Genomic DNA, 19,723 nt, shown 5'->3' with positions numbered 1-19,723 from the left:
TTTGAAGTAGCCTACTGCATTCGAAAAGCTAATAAAAGCTTGACTGTATCTGAATTTACAAGTGTATACTTCCCAAAGTTGTGTTTACTTGGGAGTATGCTTTCTTAAGTTCTCGTTTTTTTATGTTTCAAATATGTGTAACCTGACTATAAACATAGGTCACATTTATTGCCATCATGTCTCCAAAACTTGGAATTATGATCATATAATGACATTCTTTATGGTTCATTTACTTGAAGATGGGATGACAGATGCATACATTTTCAAGATATTTTTTAGGGATTGACATAAGTCAAAAGAGTCTTAAGAGAATTTCACCTCGATGAAGCGGATGAAAAATATTAACTTGAGAAAACGTGAGACTATAAACTTTCATAACTGCATTATTCCACTCAGGCATGTAGTCGTTTTACTATTGTATTTATAAAAGTCATGTGTATACTTATGCTTCTCAGCTAGCAGTTTGCAGGTGGAAATGAAAAATAACACGTGACTTGTATCTTACGCGGTCTTTCCCCTTTACACTCATGCGAGTAGTATCAGAGAATTGATTGATACAGTTGTGAGAGCGGGAACAATATCCACCAAATCAACATGGCCTCTGGCGATATACTGATTTAGATTGACTCTTCGGCACGAGTGATAGGAGGGGCATGGTCCTCAACAATAGGGGAGTAACCTAAATAATGATGATTACATGGAGCCGTTAAGAATTCCCCGCTATTGTCCGAGGCTTACCGTCTGCATATAAAGACTCGAATTATACATTGGTTAGTGCTTGCTGTTTTTCTTTTTGTTTGCTTTTTTTTCACACTTTCTATCTACGCTACGGCGAGAAAAGTCGCACGCACAGTCCAGTCGCTACCATTTGGGTTTTTTTCCGAAGGCATTTGCTATCTATGTAAACAAGAGTAGATTTTGTTTATCTCGTCGTTACGTGTCTATTCGGTGTTTAGTTTGTCTTTTTGGTTTGTTGACATGGATATCATGTCAGTCGGTCATCCTGAGTATTGAATTTCTCGTCTCAATACCTTACATGAAGAAAGCGAAAGTGACCCATCGCGCTCCAAGACCGATTTTGCCGCCCAATGGAAGATCATATACATCGTGGGAACCGTAGAGGAAGTGTCTGTGAAAAATTGTGAAGTTAGAGACGCTGTTGTTTTGACGTCCATGGATTTTCAAATTTAATGACATCATTGGGAAATATCATAATACATCTTGAGTTTTTGTAGGATCTATGAAGATGTTTGGACTTCCTGATCCAAATAACAATATTCAGCAACTCTGTAGAAGCATTTTCTAAAAACGATGCAGTACAAATTCAGCAAAGAATCTAGTACGTGTTGGGAAAAGTGTGGTCAGTATTCATAATCATGGCAAAATATGCTGGCTAGAATTGCGCGTGACAAAACTTCGGACGTTATATGTGCGTCAGTTAACATTTCCATGGCCCATGAAACACAAGATATTTTGAAATGTTAAAAAGAAGTAATTGGTTTAATGATTTTAAATATGTATTTTACGTACATACCCTTGAGCGTATAGGTGCATCAGCGTACAAATCACGTATTGCTGTTATTTTCGTCTCCCTGTGATCGTTTTGCAAAAGAAAAAATGCTGAGGGTATGCTATGGGGATACCTAAGATTGATTAGATTTCATATTTCATTTTCACAGGAAAATTTCAACTGATACTCATGTGTGTGAAAATCGGGTATAGTCATGAAAAAAACAACAACACCAAAATGTCTTCTGATAATTTATAGATATATTAAAATATATTATAATATTTTATGTGGTAGACCTATAATGGACATGCCCGTGTACAAAAGAATAACGTATCGTGGCGAACATAGTAGAATAACCAAAAGAAAAAAAGTCAAGATAGAGACGATCTTGAGAGGTTTTGGAGCTCGTCAATAGGCCTATGTTTGAACCTTGACTATACACAACATTCAGTGGTCAGGATTTATCCATGTATCAAACACACAATTGATCCGCCGATCTCAAAGGGCTATTAACATATCTATTATCGTTTTCTCTCTAATGTGTCGGGTAATCATGTCGTCGATGATAATAATCGTCCCCCTTTATCGCATTGAGCGCAGAGATATGTTCACGCAAGACTGGACCGATTCTAGAAGCCCGACATGGTTACGGCAAACTATGTTGTGCGTCGCCCAACCTTGGTCCTCCTTGGTCCTAAAAAAGGGGGATATTATACATCAAAGCGAGACCGACAAAGGATTAAGACATCCCTTAATGCTATAATCAAACAGAAACTGTGTATTCAACCGTTGTATTCGCTGACTACGGCAGGGTTTCCCTGACTCCAGCCTGGCGTTTGTTCTCCTTGTCAGAGCGGACACAGCCAGAAGCCCCAAAATACTCCTTCGCCCGATGACTCTTTGATCGGTTTTGCAATCCCATATTCTATTCCACTCATCGCTAGATTTAGTCGGATGGAAGCACAAAATTGGGAAACGAGCTACACTGTATACTGTACTTTATAGGTAATTATTTCTTTCTAACTCTTACCGTCAAGACTGCTACGTCACGATACCACATACCATGCAACAAGATCTATGACTTGAAATCAGCAGCCAGAATTCGCTTAGACCATTCACACGTGTTGCAGGGAATAAGTAGATAAGAGGGACATGTCTACTTGGTATAGTCGCTTTTACATTAGGCCAACGTAACGTCTTGAAATTTGGCGTATGCTTTTTTTAGCCAATTTCTTTTGAACTATACCGTTCTTGAAATGGTTGATTATCAGGTAGACCCGGGCCCTGATGTGATGAATGTTTGTACAAAAGCACCGGCGATCTAGAATCACACGATGAAAAGCTAGAATGGTAATATGAGATCGACAAGATGGCTATTACTTTTGTAAAGCAAACGACAGAATATGGTCAGACACGGCCAATCATTTGTAGATAATTACAACATGAGGGGTTTTTAACGGTCACTCGAGAAACGGTTATCACTTCGATAGCAACCCGTTAAGGCCTCAGCTCCGTTTTCGGGCAGACACTATTCAAGTTGTATTGACATAGGAGCGTAATCCCTCGCTATCCGTATCATTACTAGCCACAGCCGTTATGATACCCAAATCTCGGGGGCAGATCCTTTGTGCAGAGCTTAGTTTGATACACACAGATCATACAAAGTGCAACAAAGGAGCAGCGGCTTTCTTTGTGATCATCTTCTGACCATTCTATCTTCAGCTCTACCTTTTCCCATCTTCTATCAATTTGGTTGCTCGGGATAAATCCCTCTTCTGCCCAACTACGGTGGGGGTGAAAGGACTAACTGACCGTTAAATACATTATTGTTAATTCTAACATAAATACTGTTACATTTCAACCGTCTTTTAGAAAGGAAGGCGGCTCTTCAGACTAACAAGACTGGATTTATTGATAGGATTTCTTACCAGTTGAATGGATTCTTCGCCAGTTCAATGACCCACACTAGCCATGGAGGCAAATTATATGCCTTGTCAGTCCCCCGTATGAAGAGTTTGTGATACATGTATAACAGATATCCTTTTGAACACGTCTTTACTATATACTTAATTCATTCGACACACTCGAAGTCACTCACAGGACATGAAATGAACACATTACTTCTCTATTCCCGCGACAGTTAGAATTTATGGGTGTAGAATTTCAACATTTCAACATTACTTTATTTCCAAATCTTTTAGAGTTTTAGTGCATCTGATTCTGGCAAGCAATTCACTAAACAAGCGTTTTTGTGGCAGCAAAATTTTTGACAAAGATGCATCTGCAATTGAAAGCAAACATACAGTCAGGGCTGGACATTAACAGTGGCCCGGTGGCCCGGGGCCACAAAAGACTTTGTGTAGGGCCACCAAGCGTATCTTTTGGAGGCCCGATCGGGCATCTAATATTCAGATTGAATTGTTCGTTTTGCCTTGATTTCCGGCCACTATATATGTTTGGACCACTAAAATTTCAGATTTAAAGATTTTAGTGGCCCGAACGGGCCACCAGACAACCAAAAAAAAAAAGTTAGTGTCGAACATTGATATGGCAATGGGAGAAAGGGTTATTATTCTGTAATACAGGCTGTACTTGAAATGTTTGGCCTATATGTGGCCTACCTTGAATCTGGAATATCGCTAAAAGCTCATAGTTCTCAAGAAAGGCTTGTCATGAAATATTGACGTGAATTTCAAAGTATGAAGTAAAGGGAACCCTTTCCTATTGGCTTTATGCCGATATATGTTTCGATTATAAAACAGAGAATTTCGTGCAAGTGTGTTTAAAAGAAAATTATCATTTGCTGGAGATATTTAATTAAATACAAATTTTCTCACTGGCTAAAAAAACAACAACGTAAAGTTTGGGAAAGGGAGTTGACGGCTAGATTTTTTTGTCGAAAGATATCGTCATTTACATTCATGTCACTTAATTGTAACATTCAGAGAAGGTGCATGATATTTATTGCAGTATCTGTAAAAATTTAAAGACAGGAGAGATTTAATGTTTTGGAGAAATTTAATGTGTAAAACACTAGGTTCCCGTAAGCAAAAGGTTTAGACATCTTGACCCTGTCGACTGGCTCATAAACTCTATTATAATACTCACTTTGTAGTATGTTGGGAATCATTTTGTTGGACATAAACTCTGTGAACTTACCTTGGTTCTTAGATGCATTGCATGTCATAAAAGGTGTGTAAAACTACTAAGCAGTTTCAGAATCAGAACGCTTTGTGAAAGTACAATAGTTTGGGCATGGCAATGCGTATTTACATCACTATAATAGTTGCAGGCTTTTGTAATTTCTAATCCAAGATGTGCCGTAATTTTTTCGTTTTTCCCCCTTTCCTAATCTCAGTCGAACTTAAGTAGCTTAAATTTCAAGTAAAATTATCCGAAACGTATTCATATCGTTGCAGAATACCCATGCAGTGTGGTACCATGTGATAATCATCGAAACTGAATAACACACTTCAATTAAAAAGACCACAACAATCTGAAAGGGGCTCCCTTATCAAAAAAGAAAAGAAAAAATCTCTCAAATAGGACCCTTCTAAATAGTTATTACAGGTGAATGAAAGAAAGGTTGTAGAATTAAATGTCAGTGATTTTTTTATCATTTTAAAACAAGGCTATTTTTTCCTAATTACAGTAAAGTGAACAGTAAACTGACTTTTTTTAAATCTACAATAAGTATACATGCTTGATGGCATGTCAAATTAAGCCATAGCAATTGAGTAAAGGTTTCAGCAAAAGTTTTACAAATAAGTAGAAATTTGGCAGTTTATCTCAAATAGGGTTTTTCATTTTTTAACCTCGATGCATTGTGCTTTTTGAATTGGATCAAATATTTATGTATGGAAATGGAAAGCATACATCATAATCTATGCAGGTCCAATATTCTGTTGAATATTGAGTTGTATACAGATTGTTATACACGCAAAGTTGCGTTTATATTTACATTCAATCTGTACATAAATAGGAAATATTTGTATATATTTATGTAATATGCACAGACAAATTAATAATTAAGTCAAGTGTCACTGAATTGTCATTGCTATGTTGAAAAGGAGAAGACAAGTTTAATCATTGATAATAACTGAATTCAAACAATTTATCAAGAGAGCCCATATCCTCCACATTACAAGGACAGCGATGATAATATGACTTTATACAATTCTCCTCGCACATATTTTTTTGCATTCACTAAGTAAAATCATTTCCACGCAGTTCTCAGGAAGGAGTTTCGGCTGCGATTTGATCAATTGCTAGTAGTTTCCCATTACTTCACGTAACATGAAGTGTATCAGGGTGTTTCAGCGTGTGTCATATGCATGTAAGCCTATATTGATTTTATTGCAAAGAAAATCAGCTTACATAAATGGGGGAGAGAGGAATCTAATTAATTTGAATTCACAGTGGAGGTTTGCATGGAAAGTTCATAATTTTGCCTCCTTCGAATTAAGATTGAAGCAAACATGAGCAGTACAAATAAAATCAATTTAAAATTGTATTATACGGTTATGTAATGACACATAATATTGCACTAATCTACTTCGAGCTCGTCATTTTTTCTCACGTCTTATTTCGGTGAAACTTCCACTATTTGTTTCTCCAATTTTAGTCCATGGACTATACGCAGCTTTGAATACTGATTGTTATTTTCCTTTGAACTTCATATTATGCACTTTTGCGAGCAAAGATTGATTTCCCACATATCTATCTTTTTGACATTCGTTATGTAAGCCAGGTCCTTTTTAGATACATGATATCACCGTTAGTGTCTAGGCCTATTAATCAATTGTAATGTTATGTCACTACGAGCACAAAAACAAAATATTTTCAATTAATCAAGAGGGGTACTCATTTTAGTAAAGAGACTCCATTAGAATTGGTGATTATTCATTTTCCATCAAAATCATGCTTGTACATGAATCAACATTAACAAGAACATTTGTGTTGTCTTATTTCTCATTCGTTTGTTCAGGAGCATCGTTTGCAGATTTCGACGAAAACAAGCGAACAAGGACAGCGTACACTCGGGGCCAACTGCTCGAGCTTGAGAAAGAATTTCATTTCAACAAGTACATTTCTCGACCAAGAAGAATCGAACTTGCCGCCATGCTCAACCTGACAGAGCGTCACATTAAGATCTGGTTTCAAAATCGGCGGATGAAGTGGAAGAAGGAGGAAGCGAAGCGCAAACCGCGAAAACAGGATGGAGAAGGTAGCGACAGCGGCGGTCATCAGGGTGATAGCGTCGTCGATGACCACGACGAGAAGAGCTTTCAAGATTCGCGGACCAACCACGAGAACGAGGACTCGGTGGTGGAGAGCGGACCGGAGCGCACTGCGCACGCGCCGGCCCGTCAAGTGAACTCGCACAATACCTCATGCGGTCTCGAGAGTCAAAATGCATCTCCCCCGCAACTTCCCTGCGCATCGCCGGGTAGCGAAAGCAACTTAGAACTGACAAAGCACATGTCAGCAGTGACTTCAGTGATGAAGCCCCAAATGATTGACGCACACTCGTTTTAACGTAATTCGACGTTGAGAGCTTATATTGATATCAATTAGAGTCATAGGATATAAGGTTGCATTGTATGTCGATGATAGTGGAAGCATTTAGACAGATACTTTGGTATAGGACTTTCTCCTTCCTTCTGTTTTGTCGATTTCCCCCTCTGTCACTAATTCTTATGTCCCTGTCTGTGTTGTTACAAGAAATTTCTGCTATTCCTTATTTTTTCGAGGCAAACGTGAAATAATTTACTGAGTGATAAATTTTACCAAAAAATGAAAAACACAAAAATTAGGTACAGCGCAATCCATTTGCCAAATATGTCATTTCTTTAAGTACGTTTGAAACGTAGCACACGAAGCCAAGTCATCACCAAGACAGCATTCAAACATCCTGTTTAGAGAAAGTTAAAACATGAGCCGTGATGTGCATGGTGTAATGGCATTGACAGATAGTGTTATCGTTTAGTGCTATCGGAAATGGTGTGAAAAGAGACAGTTAATTCAACCTAAGTTCATCCGTGCACAGGTGCTGCTTCAGAGTACCTTACGTTACTCATTTACTAATAAGTTAAACTTGAGTGTTAGCTTTATTCAAAGGTCAAATATAACCTTCGAAGGAATGACCCACCAAGACCCAGTTCAGACACGAAAAAGAACGTTGCAATTTTGCCACCTGGACCATTTCGCTTTTGCGCCATCTCCATAACATCCTATATACCATGGTTTAGTATGGGGACTCATATTTATATTGCGAGATCTCGGATGATTGCAAGTTGAAATCTTTTTTGATAATTTGTACTTAACTATGTCCTGATCAAGAAGGAAATGAGGTGTACGAATTACCAACATACGAACTTTGTACGAGTCTGACCTTTCAAAAAAACATTCATGAAATTTCTTCTTTAGGTTGAAAATTGTCCCAAAGTCAGATTGCAGTCATCTTTAAGGCCTCAAATTTGAACGAAATGAACGCACTAAGGAGTTTTGGGTTTTGTAGTTATATTCCCCCGTTCTGAACGGGGACCGCATGACCTGTCATCACGAAATATGTCATTTAATCGAAAGATAAAAGCCGAGGTGTTAAGTAGCTGACAAATGAGATAAGGTCTCTTTGTTTTAGAGTTAGCTGCTCTTAAAGACAACAAACGCTCAGAAAAAGACAGAAACCATGACTGGAATTGCACCCCCATGAATTTCACGGAGATGCCAAAATACCCATTTGAAGTGTAAAGGATGACAAGGCATGAGAATTATGAGGTACCCAGAAAAAAAAATAGTAGATTCTCAGTTATTAACATTGCCTTACATAATGTCGTCGAAAGCGGTGGCTGATTTTAGAACGGAATGAGGACCATGAGGATGGATACATGTGAGTTCGACATTTTTAAACCAAGGGAAATACAGAAGGATCATGAAGATGTTATAAAGCCAACTGGTCATATCTTCTGATGCAGACGAGAGGTGGGGATGTAAACGAAGAGAGTAGCCTGCTTCCTGTCTACAATTTTTTATGAGAACCAGTGATATTATTATGGGTCCCGTTTCACGAAATCTATTAGCCCTGACAAGTTTTTATAGTCTCTGACAATTATTATCATGGCAACAATCAGTGACCAGAGCTTTCCAGCCAATCAAAATCAAGGATTTTACTGAAATTGTCAGAGAATGACAACTTGTCAGGGCTGACAAGTTTCATGAAACGATGCCCAGACCCGAGATGAATGTCGTTTGTTAGTTTGTGTGTTTACTTGCTTGCTTGTTTGTTGTGAGTATTATCATTATTTCTTTTTCTGCAGAATGCCTTATCGTAAAGACATACGCTTCCTTTAAGAGGCTGGAGATGGGGCCGTTGGTGAAGGACCTTTCATAGTGTCAAGTTTGCAATCCGTACAAGAGTAAATATTTAGTTTTTATTGTCAAAATAAGAGACCGTTCGTTCCCGCCGCCTCTCCATCTGAAGTTATCACGTCACAGCTAGCTATATTACAGCCGTATCAATCAATGAATTTGGTCGTCCTAATTCCCTTAGTTTTTATTCATATATATATATACGCCATGTCCGTATGGCGACTATAACTTTTTTGGATGGGCAAATATTACGAAGTCACCCCTCTTCTGTTCGAAGGTGATAATATCATTGACTGTTCCGTGATCTTTGTGCATGTCCTGTCTCTCTCCCTCCATCTCTCTCTCTCTCTTTCTCTCTCTCCTCCCCTTTCCCTCTGTCGATCTCTCTTTCTTGGATCCCCAAATTGGCAATGACTTCGAGATGATCCTATCTGTGCGATTTTAGTTGGATGTACTCTAACAATGCTACCTCATACGTTGGTGGATGTGCCATATACGACTATGTATACATATTATGGTAATTCATTTATCTATCGAAATGTCGTTCCATGACTTGACGAAACTGTGTGATTTTTTTTTTCATTTGTGATCAAATAACACACACACACACACACACACACACACACACACAAATCATCTCTTTTACTATTCATTCACTCGTGTACAAATTTAGCTATTCTAAAATCAGACACACAAGACTAGTCGTGGCTTGTATTGTAATGAGTCTGAGAAATTCGTATATCTTTATTGTGATCAATTCATTAGTACAAGTGCAAATGATGTTAGTATTTTGATCCTTTCTTGTCAGAAGGGAGAGAAAGTCAAGAAGTCCTTTTTCAGCACCTATACATGCAAACCTGTGGATATTCGAGACAATGACTGGGACAATTGTGTTGGGTTTTTTTTCCGTATTCCTCATCAAAATGCCACTGACTATGTTGAAACGCATTTGTTCATGACTTTTTTTTTTACACACTGTGTAAAAAGTCATACAAAGTTGACACATGACATCATGATAATCAGAGAATATTCTTTTGTGCAAAGCTTGCTCCAAAAGGGATATGAAACCTGTATGTCGATCTCTCGTCCAGTGCTGTATCTGGCATTGAACTGTCGTTTCAGATGCAGAAATTCTTTCAAGCACCCGAATTTTCGAAGAACATTTTCGTTATTTCAAAATCAAAGAAAATTTCACTTTCACATATAATACCATTGTGCATGTTAATATTCAGACATGCCCGTATGTAGATTCCTCATAATTCACATGTCCAAATTTTCTTATATGTTGTTTTCGACAATTCAATCATTCAGTTTCTTGTTATGTATATGGTTTATTTTTGTTATGTTTATGGTTTATTTTTGTAGAAACATGGAATATGGGATAATAAAACAAACAAACATTGTGTCTGAAGGAAACCATCCAAGCACGATAACGATTTCAATTCCATTTCAATTTATTTCTGCAACTTTTTTTAAAGAGTACAACGTAAAAATACAATACTTATTCAAAGATTTAGGCAAAATAAGATAAAAAACAAACAAACAGTAAATCGTTACATTTTATCTTCCGTGACATGTTCCGCGTTGCAGGGAAAGTCCCAATAAACATACCCAATGATGTTTGAGATGACAGCCCTTTGGTCGTGACAAAACGACTGAAAAAAAACTGTTTTCAATGATTTACTAACTAGGAATGACAAAATAACAATATTACAAAAGTGCAAACTTACCAAAATTGTCCGTTTAAATATTTTTGTTTTCCAATTCGTGAGGCATTCACAGATGTGTTGAGAAAACAGTGTTTATACATGACTAAAACATTTTTTTTTCTTTCAACCTATATTGACTTCTTTGCTTAGATATTCACAATTGGCTGGTATCGGAATCAAGAGAGGATGAAGTACTGGGTCTTTCTTATATATAGTTGATCGTGACTTTTGACTCCTGAAGCACTTTTTGCATGTCCACTCAAAAAGTGTATCGCGAGCGTGTTCTTATTTATTTTCAACTAGTTTCTCGTTATTCGTTCGTTTCAAACCCTTCGAAAGACTTGTGGGAGTGATGTCTAGGTGTTTTCACCAGGTATCATTTGAGGCTCAAGTCCTTCTCCCATATCTCTCCGTAGCAGGTGTAATGGTATACAGAGGCTTCATACATTCATTTTGTTTTCTTTTCGTTCTGTGAAATACAGCGTAACATATCTGCGTGAACCGTTTGTCAATTATAATACCATATCGACTTTGATTTTTATAGATGTCTTGTTTCCCAAAGCAAGTCACTCTAATTATGATCTTTGTTTATGAGTTTTTACGGGAGCCCCTTTACCATAATCACTTTTCAATTACATTGTAATGCATCTTTGTCTTTTGCGCACCTGTTTTTCTCGTGCCACAGTGCCTGTTTTGGTGGACCATGCACTGCGCCATATAATGTACATTTTAATTTCTTCGGAAAATGTTCTTGGCACGTGTTGAAAGAAGAGGGCGTAAGGCTATATTAGAAAGCGGGTATGTCTCTATGTAATTCATATTTGGTACACTTGTCGCGTTTTCTGATGACGTTGCAATGTCCTTTGGATTTTAAGTGCGTCGTGTACGAATGTTCTTCTGTTTTGTTTCGTTTTGTTTTGTTAGTTGGTTGCTTGTCTTCTACACTGATAGTTCTCAATTCCTCTTCTCCTTTTCAGTCTGATTCCGCGATCCTGTGTAAATGTTTCTTATAACATCAATGTAGGATGCATCTGTACATATTTGCAATTAAAATGTTATGATATCAAGATGTATCTCGATGTTGAGTGATATCTTGTGACTGACGATCTCATGAGAACACCATTTTGATGATTTCTTTTGTTGACAGCTCAGCGAAAATGATGAAAAGTTGACTGCTTTAATTGTCATTGCTGATATTGTTAATAAACATACGGACAATGTAACACTTAAAATCGGAGCATATGTAAAATTCAAGAGCTCGATGCTTTGAAACTACATTTCCAAGAGTAACTCGATTTCTCTACGGAAAAAGAGTAAATACTGTTCAGCCACCCATTGATTTGGACCAGAGGATCGTGTTCCATTACAATGTCTTTCTCATAATTATACACTTCTATAACAATTCAAAAATATCCCTCAATTAACATCAACATTTCGAAAGTTTTAAATACATAATGATACATTCGTCAGTCTAAAAACTTCATTTTATCTTCGTTAGATTTTATTTGTTGATAAACAATAAAGTCCATATAAAAAAAAACATCGTCAATATGATAGACTTTTGCAGACTACAAAGACTACTGTACGTCAACATAGAACATTATGGAGAACTACACGGGGACTGAGATATCCATTCATTCATGCGTGGTTTACAAAACAAGTAACACATAACACAGCAAAACATGTAACACGAATTACAAAACAAAGACGCTTAATAAGACATAATTTCTGACATGTTACTCAACACTGTTGGATAACGACAATAATTATGCTTAAACCCGGAGTATAGAATATTCCTAATTGTCATAAAACTTCTCAAATTTACCAATATATTATACTAGAAATTTAATCAAAGTCTAACATGCAACACGATCCTTTACCAATCATGTTCTGTAAGCTTAAAGGGGATGGCTAGTAACTGATCAGTGGGAATCAGTGGGAATGCTGGAGGATGATTGTTCCAGTCCTTGTGGGATTCATTTAAGAGTACATTATATATCTGTTGTTGTGTGAAAATTATTTGCTTCAGAAAGGTCTCATATTCAAGTGATCTGCAGTTTAATGTTTCCAGGTTAGCGTGCCTGGTCAGTGACGGGGCATTGATCTGCACATTACTTGAATACTTGAGAGTACTTGAGACCGTTCGGAAGCAAATGATTTTCACACAAGAGTAGATATATAATGTACTCTTAAATGAATCCCACAAGGATTGGAACAATCATCCCTCAGCATTCCCACTGATTCCCACTGATCGGTTACTAGCCATCCCCTTTAATTTCTTTAATGTATTTTGATATGAGACAAAATAAAAATTTTCAATTTCATTTCGTCTTGCTTTTAAATCACGCAAAAAAGGAGATGGAATTCCTGCTGCTTCATATAGGAGCAACGGTATTTGCTAAAAACAGAGAGGAATTCTTGAAAGTGTGAGTTGAGTGTTTCATATCATTTGACACCACCTACTTCATTGATATAGTTATCAAATCAACAAATTCCTGCAATATAGAGGAGCAGTATATAATATAGCTCTAACCTTAATCACTTCGGTACGGGGAAAAGGCTATATGCCATGTGTTAACTCCAATACGTGATTTCCGTTTTTGGAATGCAAAGGAGTATAGAAAGGAATTTGTGCGTGCGGATAGACACTCTGAAACCATGGGCACTCAGTCTTTCATTAATGTTTTTTCACATCTATTGTTTCTAAAGTGTCAAGGAGACAAAATGTATATCTGATTCAATGTAGACACGATTGAGCTTTGAAATCTTGCCTGCTCGACATGACCGTGTGAAATAGCACCTGGCAGCATCATAACACCGGCGTCAAAACGAGTTTAGTTAAGACAGGAGGTTTCTCCCTGACACGTTAACCGTGATATAGTATTAAGTTCGGTTCCTCCACTTTTCTTATCAGAAGCACTCACGATAGCTACGTGTAAACTACTGTCTCACAGGTGAGCCATCGGTGCAGCATGTGATCGTGATCAAGATAGGAAGGCAGACATTTGTCAAAACAAAGATGCAAATTTCTCTCAACTTCAAACAAACTTGAACACTTAAAAAAAATCAATTTGCCGTCAAAGTTGAATTCGACGCAAACTGGACGCACATTTTTCGCAAACTGGACATTCCCGCAAATTTCACTGAATTAATGAATACGTTCCGTCAAAACCCGTGTGTTGTTATTATACTTTCAAAACAATAAAGAAAAAATTAGAAACGATACAAAATTCAGCGACAAAAGCATAGATGCTTTGTCTTGATTATTCATTTGGATGATTGTTCATAAAGATAAAGATAAATGAATGATTATTTTTAAACGCGAGAGATGCAATCAGAGGAAACATAACATTTCATTTAAATCACGAATGGTTATCCTCTCTCTATCTCTCCACCTCTCCCCTCCTCTTCTCTTTCTCTTATGTCTGTCTGTCTGTCTGTCTGTCTGTCTCTCCATCCTATCATGTTCATTCTCTGTTTATCTCTTATCTCATTGCGTGTCATGTACTCGCAGTTCGGTAACATGAACAGCTGATTCAGTTCAAGAACAAGAATATGACGCAGCGGGGGAAAATCCCAAAGTTGATTATCACATAAAAATAATGACAAACACACACATTCAACTGCCGATACCATGCAGTATAGATCATGAATTTACGACGGACACATATTACACCTTGTTGGGGAAGGGATGGAAAACACGATGGGGGAACAATTATTCCACTCCTCAAAGCATGTTTGGAGAGCTCTTTTTCGGCTCGTTTTCGGGTTACTCAAGTACGTGAAATGTGGTTTGTCCAAACTCCCAGCAAAAATATACACACACACACATACACACACACACACACACACACACACACACACACACATATATATATATATATATATATATATATATATATATATATATATATATATATATATAATATAAAGAATACATGAGTAAGGTGAGAAGATTTACAAAATACTATTTAGGTTCTGCCTATTGAAGAAAAGAAAAAACTTACCACACTGGCAGGTCATGATCTTCCTGCAATTGTGTGTCTGTATGCTGGACTTGTCTACAAGCATCATCAACGGACAATTTTTGCAGCTGTCTACCTCTAGATCTCTACAGCAGTACTGCCTGGCAGTAAAGCGTTTATGGCGCCTCGGGACGTGCATCTCCTCTCGTTGGATTTGCTCTGGCCCGTCATCACAGATAGTGCTCCTCTGCTGTAGAAAGTTAATTGGAGGGAGAGCGGATTTCTGGAATTGATGACAATGAATTGAATTGAATTGAATTGAATTGAATTGAACTAAATTAGATTAGATTGAAATGAATTACAGACACTTATCTACATGTTTCCATCCATCCATCCATAATTACCATTTATATTGCTGATGTGAGAGCGATAGAAGGACCACTAATTCAGGATGTTAGCCGGCCGAAAAATTAATAGTCTTTTGATAAGAAGAATCTCTTGTAATTATTACATCACCGATATATTGTCATTCTGGAACAGAACAAAACATAATATTATTACTACTATACTATTCTACTTTTTCTACTGTTTCTAGTGAAACAACAAACAAGGTCTCACGAAAAACCGATCCGTCTTCGACAGAATATGTTGCTCACACCAAATTACGCCTATAAATTCTTATGCTCGATCTTTCTCAAGATGTGAAAAGTTGGCGCAACTGATTTTAAGACACTTTGAAAATAAGCCCATCATCAGATAGCGCAAAACTAAACCGTTCCAATGATACCTCCCTTGTTGCATGATTAACAAGGAATATTCCTGAAGTTATGATGTTCAGTTTTAGCCCATTGCTGCCACTATATATATATATACATACATATATATATATATATATATATATATATATATATATATATATATATATATACATATATGTATATATGTATATGTGTATGATTTGTGTGTGTGTGTGTGTGTGTGTGTGTGTGTGTGTGTGTGTGTGTGTGTGTTTGTTTAAATGGGTATAAGCCTGATAGGGTTAACCGAGGGGCTATTTTCACAAACAGAGTATGGAATGCACCCAGACGCTTGTTTAGCAGGCAATTTAACAGACAGGTGACTTTTCGGCTTGAACTCTGTGAATGCGTGCAAAGTTTGTCAATATCTACATAATGCAAGATGATAAAATACTGAAAACTACTTGAAAAACCTTTGAGGATCAATGAAGAAGAAGAAAAAAGAATGCTGTACGGTATAGTAAGCATATCTGTGTATGCTGAACTATGAACAACTTGAAGTTAAAATCTAATCTACGCGTATTTGCTCTAGACTGAAACTTGGCAGGCGTCACCACTAAAAACAGAGAAGTTGTGTTGATTTAAGGAATGTCCTCCTACAAGATTCCCCTCTTTGCTAAATTCCATAGAGTGGCGGCGTATAAAGTAAATACCTTCATTGATAACAAATCCGATTAGCAGCCAGACATGATATGGAAATGAACCGTGGCAACAACAACAATAATAACATAAAACAACATGGAAGGTGACAAATAACACAGACCATCGTGTTATCAAATACTATATCTGCGATCGGAATTTCCATGTTCACAGCTACCCGTTTATATACAAAGCAAGCAGTATTGAAAGAAAACAAAAATCATTTAAATTGTCCCAGTCTATAGCTCTCTTTTACATATTTTTCTCGAGTTATCAAAACATGCAATGTAACGATTATCTAGTCTCTCGCATGACATCGTTCTTTAAATACAGGGCACTGACCAAACAATGATCTCCTTTGACCCTTTCACTTGTACAGTTGATGAAGCATTTGTGTAGTAAATTATCAGAACGGGGTGAAATGTATGGTAGCAGCAAATCGACAACGATGAAATCGAAACCAGCGTTTGCAATATCTGCTATGACTGAGATGACGAAGTAGCCTACTGCTAATAGGTAATGCGTAGGTGATTCAACCGCCAAGGGGCAGTCTCCCATTGATTTGCTGTAGTGAATTACACAGTAATATAGATTGTGATATCCATGGATATATGGATGCGTGTTCGCCCTGTAAATGCAGTATACGAGCGGGCATGCATACAAAAAAAAAATAATTTCAATTGCACAAAGATATACTTAACACATAGCGACAGACAGACAGACACAGACACACACACACACACATTTATATATATATATGTATATATATATATATGTATGTATAATTGGGTTCATGTAGGTCCTATACTTTTTTATATACTGTATGCAAATTATTGTATTTAAGTAGGATCTCATAAAAATATATGTTCATGTCACTGTGTATTTTGAATGTTATATGCAACTTACAATAGGTGTACACATGCAAAATTTCTTTCTTCAATATTCGACATTGACAACTCAAATTGAAGTTTAATGATGCATGATATCAACATAAGGTCTTTGTTAGACAGCTGGGTACTTTTGACTGATGTACGTTAACACAATTCATCCCCGTGATGTGTTTCTGTTAATTACGATTTAACAGCTTGAGCCCTGTTATCGAGACACTTTTCACAATATGCATCGAACATTGTCCGAGACGCCACAAAGAAAAGCTCTTTGCGGGGCGCAGTATCAGTCTACATCCTCAATGCCATGATTCAAGTTTAATGTAGCGACCGAGCAGAGAAAGAAAGAGCGGGAGAGGGAAAAAAATAATTAAAGCGCGTACATGAAGTGTGCAATTGATGTTTGCTACAACATCGTGAATTCATGCTCTAGCTTGTAACACTTCAGATTCCAGACTGGCACGCGCCAAGTCTTGAAAACATCAAACAGTGCGAACGTACATTAAGACACAACTGTCGTCTGAGTGACAACCGCTGTGCACCCAAAAAGTCTTTTGTTCCTATTTCGATACATTTAACATAAACGGCACACCAATCGAAGACGAAATGATAACAATGATTACAACAAACATGGGAATATGCCTCTCTGGTTACATTATAAACTGTGACATCTGAAATGCAATTTTGTTATTCAATGTATGAGCACACACACATTATCATTTTTTTTTCATGAGGAAGGAAACGTACTTCACGGTGTTTCATATGACGATGATAAGAAATGTAGCATGTTTATCGTAGACAGCATGTATGTAACATGACATTACGTAAAAGTGTATGCGAAAATAGTCTTAAGATTATGTCAACCTTCCTTAACTCCTTCTCTGATAAATCTGTTTCTCATTTTATTCTAACTAAAGTAGACACAAGCCGTAATGAATTCTTTCATTTCCGTGTAGGAATTATTTGAAATTATTTATAAACAAAGTTATCAATTCACGTGTGCATTAGACATGTATGAAATTTCTGACAAGTCCATATTCTTGTCATTTCAATATCATGTCATTGTTTATGAAATAACCCGCCTTCATGAAAAACTTCACACTAAACTAATCTTTTGCTTTGTCAGACCCAAACGAGTTAATCGACCAATCAAACGAAAATTTTCAGCATTTTCCGATCCTAATACGACATTGTTATATCATTGATGTGCCCATTTTTGTTCATTGTGTGTCCTGATGTTGATTAGTTAAGACTAATTTGGGTGGGTCGAGGGGTCTCAATGCGTCCGATTGCAACCTTCATTAAACGCGTTTATGTTCGACCCGAACCAACGCACAATAATCACAAAGGGCTCATTGCTTGTCACGACAAGCTATGATAGCTCTCATTCATAGTCATTACACTTTTAATTGATTTGGTGTCACAGGTATTAACGGCAATTCAGAATGTTTAGTATGAAGCCACGCAGCACAAAGGGTGTTGCTATTACAATCAAAGCGCGGATTGTGGGGTTCTACATTAAAGGAAGGCGTGTTTTGTTGTTGTTGTTGTTGTTGTTGTTGTTGTTGTTGTTGTTGTTGTTGTTGTTGTTGTTGAAAACAAAAATATTGGAGTAATTCTCATTCTCACACAAAGCTGCTTTCATTCTCCCATGACAGCATAGTATAATATGATTATCATATAATCTTCATAGCGTTTCTTTCATCTTTCTCTTAACAAAATATTGGGGGATTTTTTTTAAGCACGTCACCAAGGGCACCTATCTCTAGTGTTTTAAAGAGAAAAATCAGACTTGTGTATTAAACCTCGTGTCCCCGCCACTAAGAGGAATTTTCTGTAAAACTATGATACATGCTAAAACAAAACGTAGTTCAAAAATTATGGTAGGATATTTGACGTAGTTGAAGGGCCAGCATATAGGGAGTAATTATTTTCCAAGCATAGCATGACAACAAGAATCACTCCCATGTACCCTCACCCAGTATTTAAAAGTAAGGGTTGTTTTATCGGTTACAGTTCGTCATTCCGAAGGTTCGTTATTCCGAATTTCATTTCCGGATCAACGAACCTTCGGAATAACGCCGCAAATGTTCGGATTTACGAACCCTTTTTCATTTTCGGATTAACGAACCTCTAGGTACAAGGAATTTGTGTGTTTCGGATTAACGAACATTCGGAATAACGAACAGCACCCGTTCTATCAATACAGGTAGTACTGGTCAGGAAGAATCTGAAGAGTCCCTAGTATTAGCATGCATGCTTCTTAAGAATCATGTTTGTTTTTAGAATTTCAACTTGTGATAGATACATTACACTGTCGTTAAATTTACACATAACTGTCTAGGAAAATGTTATGTTCGTGATTTGAAGACAACTTCAGAAATAGAAGAAGAGAAAAGATGAGCAACTCAAAAAGTTTACCGATTTTCTAACACAGAGACCTATATCTAGCGTTTGATATCATTAATAGATGACGAGAAAAAAAAATTAACATTGTTAAAGGTTGTAACAGCAAACACGCACGGTGAACTTTTCGTCACCCCATGACATTATTGCGTAACATTATCTTCATAGCAACCCAATCCCCTCTGTATTATATCCCATGCGAGAGAGCGAACGCGGAGTCAACCGAAGGTAGATAATTCGCTACGTGAAAATGGTTTACGGGCTGCATCCTTGCGTCTCGTCGTTTAAAGGGATGATAAAGTTTTAGGTGGGACCTAACATCAGGTTTTTAACATTTTTGATGAGATAATGAGAAACCTCTTATGAAATATGAAAGAGCATGTAATTTCGAGAGGAATTCAACATTTATTTGATGAAATTGGTTTTGAAATGGCTGAGA

General features: G+C 37.1%; 1 protein-coding gene across 1 annotated transcript in view; it reads left to right on the top strand.

The window, feature by feature from the left end:
- Positions 1-7,048, top strand: part of LOC139737179 (uncharacterized) — a 30,535-nt gene extending 23,487 nt beyond the window's left edge. The window contains exon 2 of the mRNA XM_071647893.1: positions 6,498-7,048. Within this exon, the coding sequence (XP_071503994.1) occupies positions 6,498-7,048 (551 nt within the window). The remainder of the gene's footprint in view (positions 1-6,497) is intronic.
- Positions 7,049-19,723: the final 12,675 nt, after the last annotated feature.

Source organism: Diadema antillarum, unplaced genomic scaffold (assembly GCF_040938485.1).
Source record: "Diadema antillarum isolate AM-2024a unplaced genomic scaffold, OU_Dant_1.0 scf00000003, whole genome shotgun sequence".
In the NCBI taxonomy this organism is placed as follows: Eukaryota; Metazoa; Echinodermata; class Echinoidea; order Diadematoida; family Diadematidae; genus Diadema; species Diadema antillarum.
The sequence above is the reverse complement of the archived record's forward strand: the minus strand, read 5'-3'. Positions and strand labels throughout refer to the sequence as shown.